Here is a 15333-nt window from a genome sequence, read left to right as displayed (position 1 = left end):
TGAGTCGTTGTCGTTGCTGAGCCTGAGCTCCTGTACCAGGCCAAGCTGCAACCCCGGGCTCCACTTACCATTATTAGAACTGCTGAGGTGCAGGGCTGACGTACAGCTTCAGAGATGAACAGATAAATCTCCACACACACACACACACACACACACACACACACAATCACAAAAAAGGACGAGAAACAAAAAGCAGATGCCTCAGCTTCTAAGTGGGGAGAAAGAGAGAGAGGCAGAAAGATGGAGAGATTCACACAGATGGAGGCTGCAGTGGGAGGGAGAGAAAGAGAGAGATGGACAGACAGGGGGGTTGGGAGAGTGCAGGACTGTCAGGAGAAGGATCAAACTTACGCTGGCACAATGGACTTGAGGAAATACCAGTTTGGACTGAACGAGGAGGCGGGGAGTAGGATGTGGACGGAGTGGCATGGGGGCGGGGCCAATTATGATATCACTTGGGAATATGCATGCAAGCCTACGTTTTTTCTAAATCCAATTCAATACACTCATATAAGAAATGAAGTTAGAAAGCATCAAAGCAATAACCTGTGAGAGGCAATGAGTTACAGTGATTTTATTCTTTTAATGTAATACTGTTATAGCAGCATGATCAAATAAGCAATTTCATTTTGTCGGTTCTGTCACCATGTTTGCTGTGCTGCAGTGTTTCACAATGACAATTTAATTTTCAGACTTTCTGACCTGTGGTATGGTTACCAAAAAGCAGCCTAAAAGCATTAATTCAGAGTTGAAGTTCATACAGCGCACACACACACACACACACACACACACACACACACACAAAAGCATTTGTGATTGTGAAATTTGGTAGAAGAGCATTCACACCTAAACATGTTTATCCTAAAAGATGGTTATGTTTGAACACATCATATTATTTATTCAGGAAATGCCCTAATCATGCGTGCCACCCAGCCCCCTGAGGCCAGTCCCTATGATGCACTGTTCAGCAGCGAACACATCCGCAGACCAGCCCTGTAGTCAGCTGCGATAGATCAGATGCAACCCCTCCCTCCCTTTTATTCTAACATGCAATCCTGACCCTCCTGTTGGCCCATATTCACTGTGGTTCATGGAGAATTTGATATGTTTGAACATATATTTCATGTACATATAACATTTGTGCAAAACAAATAAATAAATAAAAGGGCAAACCAAAATGTGACCGTATTGATGGATGCATCTGTAATTCATACATCTTGCTGTGAAAGTGAGCATTTGTGGTGATGAGAGAAGGAAAACTGCAGACAGGAACCTGCCAGCATGACACATGACCTGACCTGACACACAGCCACACACACAACCATTCCATTCGTCCTGACGCATGAGATAAGACTCATAATTTAACATTTAATGCAGTTTTTTTGTTTTTTTCTCGATGGAGACAATCACAATCTACATTTAAACAATCTGTGGGAGTTCATGCACTTTTGCAAGAAAACACGGACTAAAAGGAAACAGGAAAGCGTAAAAAAAAAATGCTGATTTTGATCTCTTTTAAAAGGACTTCACAGAGTGAAATTCTATGCCGTCTCTAGCCATACCTTCCTGGCTTATTTGGCAAAATATTCAATTCAACATTGCACACAAGAAACATTCCTATTTTGCTGGAAGATTACATCTGGCAATTGCTGCCTACCTCCCTGCAAGTGGCTGAAACAGAATATCCTGTTTTTACTCGCTGATCCAGTCAGGGCTGGATGCAGACTCCCACTGCACGAAAAGTGTGTTTGTACCTGGGTGGTAAGAAATTGCCCAGGAACCATAGGAAGCCTTGGATTTACCTTTTAATTGTTTATTTGGCATGTTAGAGTTGTGGCTTGCTGGTAAACCAGAATGGAAACCCATGCTTTGCTACAGTCGAGTACAAAAAAAAATGGTGGCAACAACTTGTGGAAACTTCACTTGCTGCATGACTGTGAAGTCGGAGGACGCGATGCTGCTGATCCCAATAAAACAGTGCCAGCTCAGTGCAGGGTCCCAAACGAGGGGCTCTTTCTAGCCAAGAGAACAGTGGCTGTCATGGAAACCGCACAATTGAGTGGACAAGATCGAGATTATAAAGCAGAGTCTTGGTCAGAAAAGTGGGTCACAGCGCCACTTTCTTTGGGGCAGCTGTGGTCAGTGGCAATCACAAAAAAAAAAAAAAAGAGATATTCACTGAGACCTCAGAAAAATGATCAAATTCATTCCAAAATGTTGTCAAATCAAGTCTCTTTCTTCTGACAGAGGCCTTTCTTACTTGCTGAAACATTCTTGTGAAGGTAGGTTGCCTTCTAGTTCAACACAATCAGGGTTTGGGAAAGAACATAAAAGAACAGGTACATCACAGAATATTAAGATAGGAACAAAAATTATATGTAGGACATAAACTTGACATAACGTCAAGGCATTTGTGACCCCTAACAAAAGGTGTAGCAGGTCTGACTTTTTTTTTTTTTTTTTATACAGGTCTACTACTGCCTTGCAAAATAAGGGGGATTAAAGAAAAATAACAAAAAAAAACAATCTTCTGCCGAAGTCTTTGCCTTATTATGGTGGGACAACATAGACATTACTTTACGAATAATGGTGAAGGTCGCCTATTTTCAGAATCAAACTCCTGCGCTCCGCTGTCAGAAAAGATCAAGTGCTGCGCTCTCAGGGCCCTGGGCTCTACGATCGCGGCGTTATAGTGAACGCTGGCCATCTCAGAGTCGCCGGGGAAGGCCAGAGAGGGTGGAATTAATGCAGAAGAGCGCCTGGAAGAGCGAGAGAAGCTAACCCTTAGACAAACATCATATCACTGTGATGACAGCACGGCACACATACCCTGCCACAAACTACCGAGCGCCCGGAATCATGTCTCATTTAGACGGGCCGACCAGTGGCCACAGTTAATAATCATAGTCAGACATACACAAGAGTAGCAGGAACTTGTAATGGGATTTTGACTGAACAACACCAAAGTGCTCACAGCTAATATGAAATTCACAAATTTTCATTTATGGCACTTGTCAGACTGCCCACTACTACAAATTTACAATCAATAGGGGAACTGCCCCTAGAATAAATTAGCGTTAAGTGTCTTGCTCAGAGACAGTAAGTGGGGTCTAGTCATCTGATTCATGGGTGAGTGTGTTACCCACCAGGTTACTTTTAGCCCAGAAATGGGCATAAATTGTGGTAAATATGTGGATACTGCAGTTAGTTCCATAAATATACATATAGAAGAAATCAAGACAAATGTCCTAGATAATAATCATAAATAAATTGGAGTATGTGTACTGACAAACCCAAATGGAGGAACAAAGTTGGGAACAAAGCTAGAGCGAAAATAGCAATTATTTTAAATTTCTATCAAGTCAGGATATGGACTGGGCCCAATACCCACATTAATTGCGTGTGAAATATTATTTCCAAGTTCAAGTACCATTTAAATCTGGTTCTAGCATCTCCAAAACGCACAAAGCACCGGTCCCACTGGGCCGCAGATAAACTCATAGACATATTTCAATCACTACTTGTACAAACTCCAAGATCTCATAAGAGAATGAATCAAGCGTGAGTGAATGACTGCCTCACTGACACACACAAAATTGGGCATGGGGGATGGGGGATTGTCCAAGTGTGTACGTGCGTTTCTGAATTTGTGCAGTGAAATGCTGACGGAGCAGACTCAGCCCTCTTAACAAACTGCAGCCCGTGGCCAGGGACGTGGAGTAATACTTGAAGAAAGGCTTGGGGGGAAAAAGAAGTGGAACGTAGTAAGTTCTTATGAAAGCACTTGGGAGATTTAATGGGTCTGCTGACTTAGAACAAAAGCCAATCGAATTTGCCTTCACTAGTTTTCCTTTCTCTTTAAAGCCAAGACATGCCTTTTAACAAGCTGTTTTTGGCCTTCTTTGACAAGATTGAGTGGAGACGGAACTCCAGCCCTATTGCTAATTTAGCACAAGAAAGCACACAAGAAGATCACAGAAGAGATCCACCAGGACTTCGCAAACCAACAATAACAGGCAGTTGTGTGTAAATCACACATGATTACTTGTGAGATCCATTTACAATCGCTAACTAAACACACCTTGTCAGCAAACAATCATTTCCATTACGTCGAGCATCAACACTGAACAGTGGCACGTTACACAATTTAGGGTTTGTGTTGAACACTGCTGTTTCCGTTACTCCTGCAATCCTAATCCAGGGAAATTGAGTGCAGAGTTGGGACTCAGGGTGGGGAGCCAGCCCACCCCAGGGTGCAGACACCCCCCACTCATGCTCATGGTTTTAAACCTGTACACCTGTTTCAGAAAAAAAAAAAAAAAAAAAGTTTCCCCCACCCTGTTCTCAATCCACATAAACTTTAAAGGGTTTTTGGTCGGAACAAATAATGCAGGTCAATTCCTGTGGCATTTCGATTCTCTCTGAGTCAAAGAATCTCCATTCACACATGTTTACCCCATGTTTATCCCAGAATAAGACATATAACCTGGCCATTTTGACATACTTTTGAAAACACAACCCACACATTTTGAAAATATCCCACTTCAAGAGAAGAAACTGGAATAATATTTTTTTCCAGTGGCTGGTGAGATGTCTCAGAACATTCCACTCTGCCACATTATGAAAATATACGAGCACCAGAATCAAGGCAGCTGTTTTAAGTGCACACTGACAAGGAAGAATAAAAACACGTCGGGTCCAAAATCATGCATCGCGCTGTAAAAGACCCAGTTTTGTGCTCTTACAGAGGACAAAAAAATTCTTAGCATTGACCTCGGTCTGGATTCTCAGGCTGAGGCTATAAATAGACCAGACGCAAAAAGAGAAATCTCCCAAGAAGCAGTGGCACACCCCTCTTAGGACCTCCACCACTCCAGCTCTTAGTAGAAGCATGGACTCCTCAAGGCCTCTGAAGGTGTCCTGTGGTATCTGACGTACGTACATTGTGAGGTGGGTCCTCCTTGGGTCAGGCTTCTTATTCCAGGACAGGCTACATATATACTCACATTCCTCAAAGAATTCCTGCACAGTTCCTGCAGACAGGCAGTGCGAGTTTTCCCACTGAAAGAGGGAATCACTCCAATCTGGGATATCCAGGTGTGGGACGTTCCAGGTCTGCAGTGGCTGGGACAGACCAAAAGTGGTCCAAGGAAGGAAAACTGGTGACAGGGTCATGGGAGGCCAAGGCTCATTGAGGGTGGCCATACTTTATACATTATATTATGGCTGATGTGAAGTCAATATCTGACACAACTAGATCACTTTAAATTTAAATTGCAGTGCAGCTTACTGGGGGAAACAAAAACATTCAGTGGAAGAGGACAAATATCTCCTCTCGAAGTGACCATAAAGTGCACTTACGCTCACATGGGCCTGCATCCACTTCCAAAATGTCCGCTGGGAACATTCAATCCATCCTGGCAGTAGTTTTTACAAGCACAAGAACCGCCATAATTTATCACTACTTCCCTACCAAAACACCGCAAAAGATCAACAATCGAGCTTCTGCCCTGATATAAGGAGAAGTTATTGCACCCCTGGAACTTCCTGAACCACTAAAATACACAATAGTTTTTTTCCCCCGCACCCCCACCCCACGACTGCAGTTAAGATCTTGTCAGCTTTTCAGAGATCCAAATGAGCGGACATGTGAGTGTTTGGTTGTTTGGTGAAGAATGTGGTTGACTCCCATTGTCTTCCTAGAGTTATGCAACTGGGGATCTCTGGGGATTCCTTCCCTCTGCAGTCTTATAATGAGGAGTCCTTCAGGACAAGAACATCATTACTCAAATGAGGACAGATATGCTATTTCTTTATAAACATAGTTCTAATTGTTCTAACAATTTTTCAAAAAATATAACATTATATTGCATTCATACTTAAACATTTGATTTTTGGACGATCTTTTGTTAAGATGCAGAGAAATTCCAGGCCATTGAACATCACCCATGATCAAAAAGTGAAACACTTGAGCCATAGATAATCCTTAGGAATATCCCTCAAGCTCATGAGCGGCAGTGATTCCACACCCAGGCAACAATCACATCTCCCATCATGCACCACTTCACTCTATCAGACAGGTCAACTGACTTCATTTAAACGCTCATTGCCCAATTGCCCAATTGCCCTGTCAGACAGCCCATACAGCTCTCTGCTGAGAGTTTCTCCAAAGTGTAAAACTTCCCAGGTCCAAGGACTTTACACACCCTGCTGAAGAAACACTGGATTTGAACTCTTTCAAGCTGATTTGCAAGAACTAAACTCTACAGGAGCACTGCAAGTTGCCTAAAGCATTTTCAAACCGCAGCAAAGGATGGAATAAATCCTCCCCATAAATAAATGATCACAAATTTAGATAACAGCATGCAATGCGCAGTGGTGGCGTAGACATTTTATACTTAACATGCTAATTCCTTTCTTCACTGCTTTTATCCTAGAAAATGAAGATTTCCATTAGAAATGGCATCGCGGAGCGGTCGAACAATTTATACGACCCTGGCAAACAACCTTATCTTCATTTAGCATACATACTTACCTGTTGCGTTCATTATCTGCCTAATGAGTGGCATAGACCTTTAGAACATGTCTAATATGTACAATACAGTTGTGAAAGCGTATTAAGTTTTTTTCTTTTCACATAAGATAAGAAATGCATACACATGTACCGAGCATTAAAAGGCATTCCTCCCACAGTATAAAAAAACGCTGTGCACTGCCTCTGCCAACATATATCTTGATCCGGTGCTCTGAGAATGAATGGGGGGAGATGGGGGGTAGTGCGGCGGTCACTGCCCCCTCAATTTGGCCCTTCGCAGGGATCCTGCACTGAAGCTTCTAATTTGCTCAGCCTCACACAGCACTAAGGGAAACGAACAGGCCGAAAAACACCCCGGCGCGGCGGCCTTAAATGACCACGTGCTGACCTGACGCGCGAAGCCAGAGGCTTCGGGAGCTCTACATCGCCGGCAGTGGGTGGGGTGAAATACGGCTACAGCTGCTGGAACTAGTGCTACCGGATAATGGGCAGGCAAATATGTGACAGATGTGTGTGTGTGTGTGTGTGTGTGTGTGTGTGTGGGGCTTGGGAGGAGACACAAGGCTATCCCTCTCTCTCACACACACACACACACACACACACACATATATATATATATATATATATATATATATATACACACACACACAAACAAAAACTCAAACCATAACCATAGCAAGTCTACATAGAGTTCAGTTTTTAAACATCTTGAAATTTATACTCTACACACTCTGTGGCGGTTATGAATACTAAGATGGAGCCATTTTGAAACATATTTAGCATTTTTGTAGCCGGAGAATGTTAAGTATGAATCAAGGGTCGCCTCTTTTTACCTTCATGGCTGCTTTGTTCACTATTGTCATCATCAAACGCCTCTTCACGAGATGCTCATCGACATGAGGGAATGATAAGAACGTATTCAGCAGAAACCTTCAAGACTGTTGGAAACCATTCCTGTTGTCAAACTTAAGGTGGGCGAGAGAAGACAAAAGTGTGAAATGCTGCAGTCACACCAAAAGCTCCCAGCCTTTTTTGCTGTTTTTTTTTTGTTGATTACATAACCTCACGTGTGTTATTTCATAGTCCTGGGTCTTCAGTTTTGCGAGACCCATAAATGTTGAAGCTGAACATGAACAGAAAGTTGTTCCATAAGCAGTAAGTGCTTCCATAATTGAAGTGAAAGTGAAGAGATTGTCATTGTGATACACTGCAGCACAGCACACGGTGACACCACAAATCGTGCCCTCTGCTTTTAACAATCACCAACCAGGCATGAGGTATAATCCTCTCTGTGTCTGTATTAAACAATAGAGCAGTGGGCAGCCATGACAGGCGCACGGGGAGCAGCGGTGCCTTGCTCAGTGGCACCTTGGCGGTTCAGGGATTCGAAAAGTCAACCTTCTGACTTCCTTCACCGCTAGGCCACCACTGCCCCACTACTTTTGACAGCTTGTACATATCTGATAAGTACAATAGGAGTACAAACTGCTTTGGAGAAGCAAAGCTTCAAACTAGCTGCCTGACAGAGAGTGTGAATCAAGCAGCACAATCTGACCCCAGCAAAAAAAGACCACAAATTACATTTTCATGTCTATTATTTGGAAATACTTACAAATGTTTCAACAACGGCAATTGAACGTGGGCAGGTGTGAAGGATCCAGCATGAAAAGTATGGTGAATATAGTAATGTGTGTCTGTGTGTGTGTGTGTGTGTGTGTGTGTGCGAGTGTGTGTGGGTCTCCTTGCTTGTTTTGGATGCTGGGGTGTCCACAGACACGGAGGGGTGGGTGGAGCAGCAGGAACTGTATCAAGGTATCAAAGGGCAACATTCAAAGTGGAGGAATCCACAGAACAACACAAACCAAAAAAAAAAAAAAAAAAAAAAAAAAAGGTTCAGCGCTCTGTCCGCCTGCCAGCTCCGCTATCTGCTCGGATCAGAACTCTCGCAGTCTGCGGTCACACCGTAGTAGGGCCGCATACCTGCCTCAGACGCTGCTGGACACAAAGCATGGGAACATAAACAACCAAGTCCCAGCAAAGCATGTTTCTCACCCGTGTGCTGGATCACAGCACATCAAAAGATCGCAGAGCACTTTCTTTTTCGTGCGATAAGCTGTTGAGACACACCGAGCTCATAACAATGTTCTCCATTTCTATCACACGCTTTCATCTAACGGTCATCCTGTCCCAGCATGTGACCAAATTCCACACTGTGGCCCTATGGGGACTATCGGTTTGCCTCGCAGGCAGCGGCTCCTCTGCATTCTGTTGCCTTTGCGTACATCATAAGGCACGTTATCATAATGTATTTGCATTCGGCCCCTCTGTGCCACCTCTCATCTCAACCCATTTAGCATTTCCTCCCTCTGAGCATCTTGGGAAAATCTGCAAAAACTTTAGATCGCAGCTGCAGAACACAGGAACGGGCGTGGCTGCCATCAGTCCGTCAGCAGCTCAACAAGTCTGGAAGACCAGAAAGAGGCGCAATTTGTCTCATCCCGGCTTGTCCTACATGACATAACAGGAAGTCGCTTGAGGAAAATCGGTCTCGGTACACTGTGAAAGCAGTCAGACTGAGGTCTGAAGTTCTTTTCTGCTCCATATTCCATCTCCATGCTCTCCTTTTTAAAACAAAAGGAAGGAGCAATAATAACTAGGAGAGCACACAGAGCGTTGAGACCTCTGCCAAGGACAACAGCCAACCCCTCTATGACATGCAAATGTGCAACAGGAACCACCATTCATCGCTGGACACATTCCAAAACCAGTGCCCTAAGATCACTGACCAGAGTGTGGCCTTCCTTCTCCGTGTGCCATATACAGGGCCATGGACCACTTTCACAGAAATTTACATCATATTCCCTATAGTGCTGGTTCTTGACTTGTGCTTTTAAACAACCAGTGAGCAACAAGAACCATCCTCTACCGGCAATAAAACCAAAGCGATACCCACAGGAACTATAACTGGAAACATTGGAGAAAAGACCCAGTTCCAGTTTGGCTAGTCAGTACAGTGCCCTTGATCCACAGACTAATCTCTAGCAGACAAGTAGAAAAACACGGAGAAGCACCATTCTTTCAATCAAACAGCTACCATATGCCAGGAGGATTAACCCCGGGGTGAATGGCAGATGACCGAGGGGCTCGTTCGCTTGACAAACAGACAACGCTGCAGCTCTCTGCTTTAGAAGATTGGAAGTTCATTCCCAGTTGCCTCAGAAGACACGACTGCAGACTGTCCTCCACTTGCCTGTTGGGTGCAACGAAGCTCCACTGACCTCCATGGAAGCACTAGGCTCCATCTGACTTGCTCTAGAGATCGTGGGGGGGCCATGAGAACCAGGCAGAGGGGCTATTTTTATTTTAGTTTTTTTAACGAAGGCCTGGCGGGGCCTGCAGGCATTTCCGGGTCACCCGCTGCAGAGACGTTGGGGAAGGAGGTCGTAAGGTTGCTGTGGTTGACGTGGCCTGAAGTTTGGCCTGGGAGCTTGGCCCAGGGACCACGGAGAAGGCCCAACTGGACCAAGAAGCAGCGTGCATCTGTGATACACAGGCCATGTATACGTGGGAGAGGACAATTAATCAGCCAGTGGGCCAGCCTCCAATCAAGGAGCGCAGCCAAAAACGTGTTTCCTCAAACACAACATTTCAGCATATTTCAGACTCTCCAAACAAGAGCTAGAGAACAGACTCAACAACAGGTTTCGGCGAGAACGGCAGCGTCATTGAAACCCGTACCGGCAATAACGAACGAACTGTTTACCCTCTGTGTACCCTCTCATTACCCTCAAATACTGGGCCTGCCTCATCTCGACATCATGTATAACATCAAAACCAGACCAATTTTGGCCTTTCATCATTTAATTAAACGTGTGATTGACAGAAAGGCCTTTTGAACCTCCAATCTGTAGAAACACCAAAATAAACAAAAGAAGCATCTGACAATAAAAAAAAACTAGGCATGCTGTAAAAAATATACACGTCGGTCAGACCTCGGTGTAAAGTATCCTCGAATAATAGCTGTAGATGCATGATCCATACCCTTGTGTGTGTGTGTGTGTGTTTTTTCCCCGACTGCATTAGCATGTGCATGTGTGGAACGGATCAGGCAAATTGAACGAATCAGGTGCTGACAGTAGTTTTCAGAGACCACAAGCTAGCGATTAGTTCTTACCCTGATCCACACCACCTGACTGAACTCAAGAACTGGACTGTATATGAAGGTATTTTTGCAAAAGAATTTCCAGGACTTGTCAATCACTCTAAGGCACATTTTCATATGTTGACTGAAATAAAAAAAATAAAAATCACAAAAAGTCCAATTTACCAGAAAATTGTTAAAGTAAACTTATGACAACCCAGAAAAGCTTAACGTAACTTGTTTGGAACCTTTTCAGAGAACCAGCACCACCTAGTGGTGCTTCCTTATATGACAATGATTCCCATTAAACAGTCAAAACTGAGTGTAAGCGTTTAGATAATTCAGGACTTTAGATTTTGTGCCGATTTATATCGCAAAGCGAGGCAGTCTATAAACAAACATGGACGCTCAGTGACTGTTCCAGAGCCAGCCAGACTGTCAGACAGTTTGTTTAACAAAGGCCTGAGGTATAATCCTCTCTGTGTCTGTATTAAACAATAGAGCATAGAGCAAAACATATTTGCAGTATAAATAAACACTCTCCTACAAACACACACACACCCACACCCCTCAGGCTTGATTCTGTCATTTGGACTGGCATTTATTGCAGACACGGAACTCTGGCAGTACAGGTTTGTAAGATGAATATCTGGGAAGCGCCTGCTGGGCGTATGCAGTAGCGTTGCGCGCACACACACGACGCCCACTGGAATGTGCAGGGAGGATCCAGGCGAGTGAGAGTCAATTTGAAAGACAGACAAACCATGGCAAAAAAAAAAAAAAAAAAAAAAAAAAAAAAAACTCGATCTAGTAAATGGCCTAATAAAGTCCAACTTTAGCCCATATGCTCAACCTTCACGTAGTGGGCACCAATTGAAGGCAAGACGTAATTGCAGGTTGGCTTGACGAGCCCAGCAGAGTGAGCGGACTCGGACGCCTCCACGCGGACCAGAGGCTGGACCAGAGGGTGATACTCGCTCTTCACACAGGGATAACTGCGGTTAAGGATCCCTCGGCTACACTGGCCAAAGCCACACGGGCCTGGGCAGAGTGACATCATTTCCAGGCGGCCTGTCAGAGAAATCGCGTCGCCACTGCGCTTCACGTGGCTTTAACGAGAAGGGAGGAAACCACAGCCACTCTTCCTCCCTGCCACACCCCTCCGTCCAGCACAAGACAATTATATAGTATTCCAAACAGTGGACTCACAAGAATAAATTCAGAGGCAACATTTGGTGTTTGCAAATATTCACGACAGGCAGAATAAGTTTGTATTTCTTCAATATATGATGTTTATTTATACAGTTCCGGCCAAAAGTTTGGACACACCTTCTCATTCTATGTGTTTTCTTTATTTTCATGAACATTTACGTTGGTAGATTCTCACTGAAGGCATCAAAACTATGAATGAACACATGTGGAGTTATGTACTTAACAAAAAGTGGAGACCTGACCTCCACAGTCACCGGACCTGAACCCAATCGAGATGGTTTGGGGTGAGCTGGACCGCAGAGTGAAGGCAAAGGTGCCAACAAGTGCTAAACACCTCTGGGAACTCCTTCAAGACTTTTGGAAAACCATTTCAGGTGACGACCTCTTGAAGCCCATCGAGAGAATGCCAAGAGTGTGCAAAGCAGTAATCAGAGCAAAGGGCGGCTATTTAGAAGAAACTAGAATATAAAACATGTTTTCAGTTATTTCACCTTTTTTTGTTAAGTACATAACTCCACATGTGTTCATTCATAGTTTTGATGCCTTCAGTGAGAATCTACCAAAGTAAATGGTCATGAAAATAAAGAAAACATATTGAATGAGAAGGCTAAACTTTTGGCCTGTACTGTACATTATATGATAAGTCATGGTATTAGACTCCTACTGCCAAGGTAATTTGCTTCTCATTATGTGCATTACATGCATTGGACATCAATAGTGATACCCGTTCATACAGAAATGCGGCTGGAATTATACTTTCTTCATCAACATAGCAACCAACCTTAATTATAAAAGCAAAAAAATGGCCATTTATTGTTAGGAGCCTTGAATTCATACACCCTGACAGTTATGATGCAACTGCTAGGAATGCAGCCGAGAGACTCGCCGCTGTCACACCCAGCGTCCGCCTCGTCACTCTTCTCCCCAGTTTGTTGAGACCTGTTGTCAACTCTCGCAGCGTGAACACAGCTGTCCACCTGCTGCCCGTCTGCAGCCTGGCACAGAGGTGAGAAACAGGCCCCTTTGGTTAAATAGGTGTTCAGGCGGCCCTGGCCAGCGCCGGTCTTTGGACGCCTTCAGTGACACCGGGCTACATCACGCACACACGTCACTTAATACTCTTCCGGAAATAGCAGGGCCGCCCACTGTTGCTTTCACCCATCGAGGAGCCACTTGTGTCCAGGCTTAAAAATGGAAACCAACAAGCTTGGGAAAGCCACGTCTGTAAGGCTTAAAGCGCATAGTACCCAGAAAAACTGGGCCCTCTGAAATAGCGCACACAGCAGAGACCCCGGCACGGCTATGGGAGGACAACGCTCGAACCCCTTCAAACACAACATGTCAAAATATCACAAGATATTTCAGTGTTTTTTGAGGAAGAGTATTTTAAAAACACAGAGACTTACCTCATCATCTGCACAGAAAGGCGAACCATCAGTTTCCCATGGAACAGAGGAAGCAGCGATGACATCCAAAAAAAAAAAAAAAAAAAAAAAAAAATCAATTAGCAATTAGATAAAAAAAAAAACCCCGACTGAACCACAAAACAGTGGCCGCTGAAACCAATCTGAAACAACCTCTCGCTGGTTATTAATAGAAATCGTGCTGCCCCATTAATAACAAGGCGAAGGAGCACATTGGACATTTTAATGGCGCCGCTTGTTTAACCGTTAACGGACAACCCTTGGCGCTGAGCGGCGTTAATGCGAGGCCAGAAGGAAGTACGACAATTGTGAATGGAGAAGTGCGTGTGTATGTAAGGAAGCGGCTGATGGGGGGGAAACGGTATAGGAAGTCTGGGCTCTGCCCACTTCGGGCTTCCAGCCAGCGGCCCGGGCCGGAGAATTCCATCCCTTCTCAGGAAATTTCACTTGACTGAAATATCGGTGGGGTGCACTTTGATCCCTCGCTGGAAGTGCAGGCATTTTCGGCGATATCCACGGGGGGGGGGACAAAAGGCGGTAAAAGATGCCATCTGGTCTGCTTTTCGAGGCCTGTGAAGTGTAGGGCGCCTGAACGGCGTGCTGATTCGATTGGTCGCTGCACGGGAAGAGTTACAAGATCGCGCAGATGCTGGAATAGTGTTGGGATTTCCGGCAAGCAGTCGCAAGATTCCAGTTGCAAAGGCTAAACTGTGCTCACCGCAGAATGCCCCCCCCTCCCCCGGGCGCTCACCATGGAATGTCCACCTCCAGCCTCTCTGACCAGGACCATTGGACACTTGATCATGACTGTTATTTCAGCTGGACGTCTGAACAACACCGCGTCTTTCGTGCTTGCTTTCATTTTTGAGCCTGGCTGACGTTGTCGTGTTAACAACGGACGTCATGAAGGATGGGGACGGACTCTTCTTCTTGCAGGGGACATGGAGTTGCTCTAATAGTTTGCGTGGCCTCAAGTGGTAAAGCCTAGTTTCCAAATTAGAAATGACAGGAATAACGCTTCCAGAGGCGCGGCATAAAACATACACATGCATCCCCTTCTGCGGGTCCGGCCGCCTGGAGAACGTGACCCAGTCGTCCTGCCTGTCACTGTGGCACCGTCACACCCTCACGGGTGCTAAATGCACCAGTCCCACGGTGTGTCACTCGCTGCGGAGATGACAGACAAGGAATACGCACAGATACGAATACAGATAAAGGGAAAGGACGGGCAGATGGAGCCACAGCGTGTTTCGCGTCTCCAACATCGGCTGTCGTCACATGCAGGCTAAATTTGTCCCTCTAGCCAGAGCCACACAGTAGGGTGGATTCCGACAAGCCACTGGTTATACGTGTTAAACGGCGATCCTCACGACTGATCGACCGGGCCCTTAATCCGTTTATAAATGTTGCCATCCTATGAACGGAGAGGCAGAAACGGGTACTTTCAACTTCTTCTTCCTGCTGCTGTTTTAATTCCCTATTCAAAGAAAAAAAAAAAAAAAAAAAGCGTTTGTGTGTCAACACCCATCGGAGGAATTCTGCACCAGGGTGTCACGTTAGAGTAGTCATCGAATCCAGGCCCATAAGTCACGCTGGACCGGAATGCCATCAAAACCGCCGAGGTGGGTGAAGCTGCGAGAAGCCGCACCACTGGTTCTCTGGGTGGAGGCCTTACTCGCATCTCTCCGGCGTCTGATGCGTCAAGCCCATTCAAACTTTCGGCCATCACAACACACGCCCAGAGAAAAATGCACCAGGCCGCTGCAAAGCAGTGCTGCATCAAAGATGGGATTTGGGGCTTAAGCCCGGGGGATCAGGGCATAAACAGCGGCAGCTTGACCCGGATAGTCAGCATCCACACAGAGAAGGCGTTGTCGTGCGACGTGACGTGACGTCACGAACGTATTACCAGCGACGCGACGTCAGACATTCACAAGGGAACAAATTCGTGGGCGAGATTATGTCCAAAGTGCGTCAGACGTGATTGACCAGAGCAAAGCTGCAGCAAAAAAAAAACCACA

The 15333-nt window shown here is 45.2% G+C and overlaps 1 protein-coding gene across 6 annotated transcripts in view; it reads right to left on the bottom strand.

Annotated features, from left to right (window-relative positions):
* The window catches only part of septin4b (septin 4b), a 36495-nt gene that overhangs the window by 20574 nt on the left and 588 nt on the right, over positions 1-15333 (bottom strand). For 4 of the 6 annotated variants that reach the window (XM_028961571.1, XM_028961574.1, XM_028961576.1 and 1 more), the window contains exon 2: positions 13295-13302. The exons of 1 other annotated variant lie outside the window; for it this stretch is intronic. In XM_028961571.1, coding sequence (XP_028817404.1) covers positions 13295-13302 — 8 coding nt within the window. Of the gene's footprint in view, positions 1-68; positions 88-13294; positions 13303-15333 lie in introns of those variants that run through there. One more of the 6 variants, XM_028961581.1, reaches the window with a different exon arrangement.

This window comes from Denticeps clupeoides, chromosome 19 (assembly GCF_900700375.1).
Source record: "Denticeps clupeoides chromosome 19, fDenClu1.1, whole genome shotgun sequence".
Lineage (NCBI taxonomy): Eukaryota > Metazoa > Chordata > Actinopteri > Clupeiformes > Denticipitidae > Denticeps > Denticeps clupeoides.
Note: the sequence above shows the minus strand (reverse complement) of the source record. Positions and strands in the feature narration are given on the sequence as shown.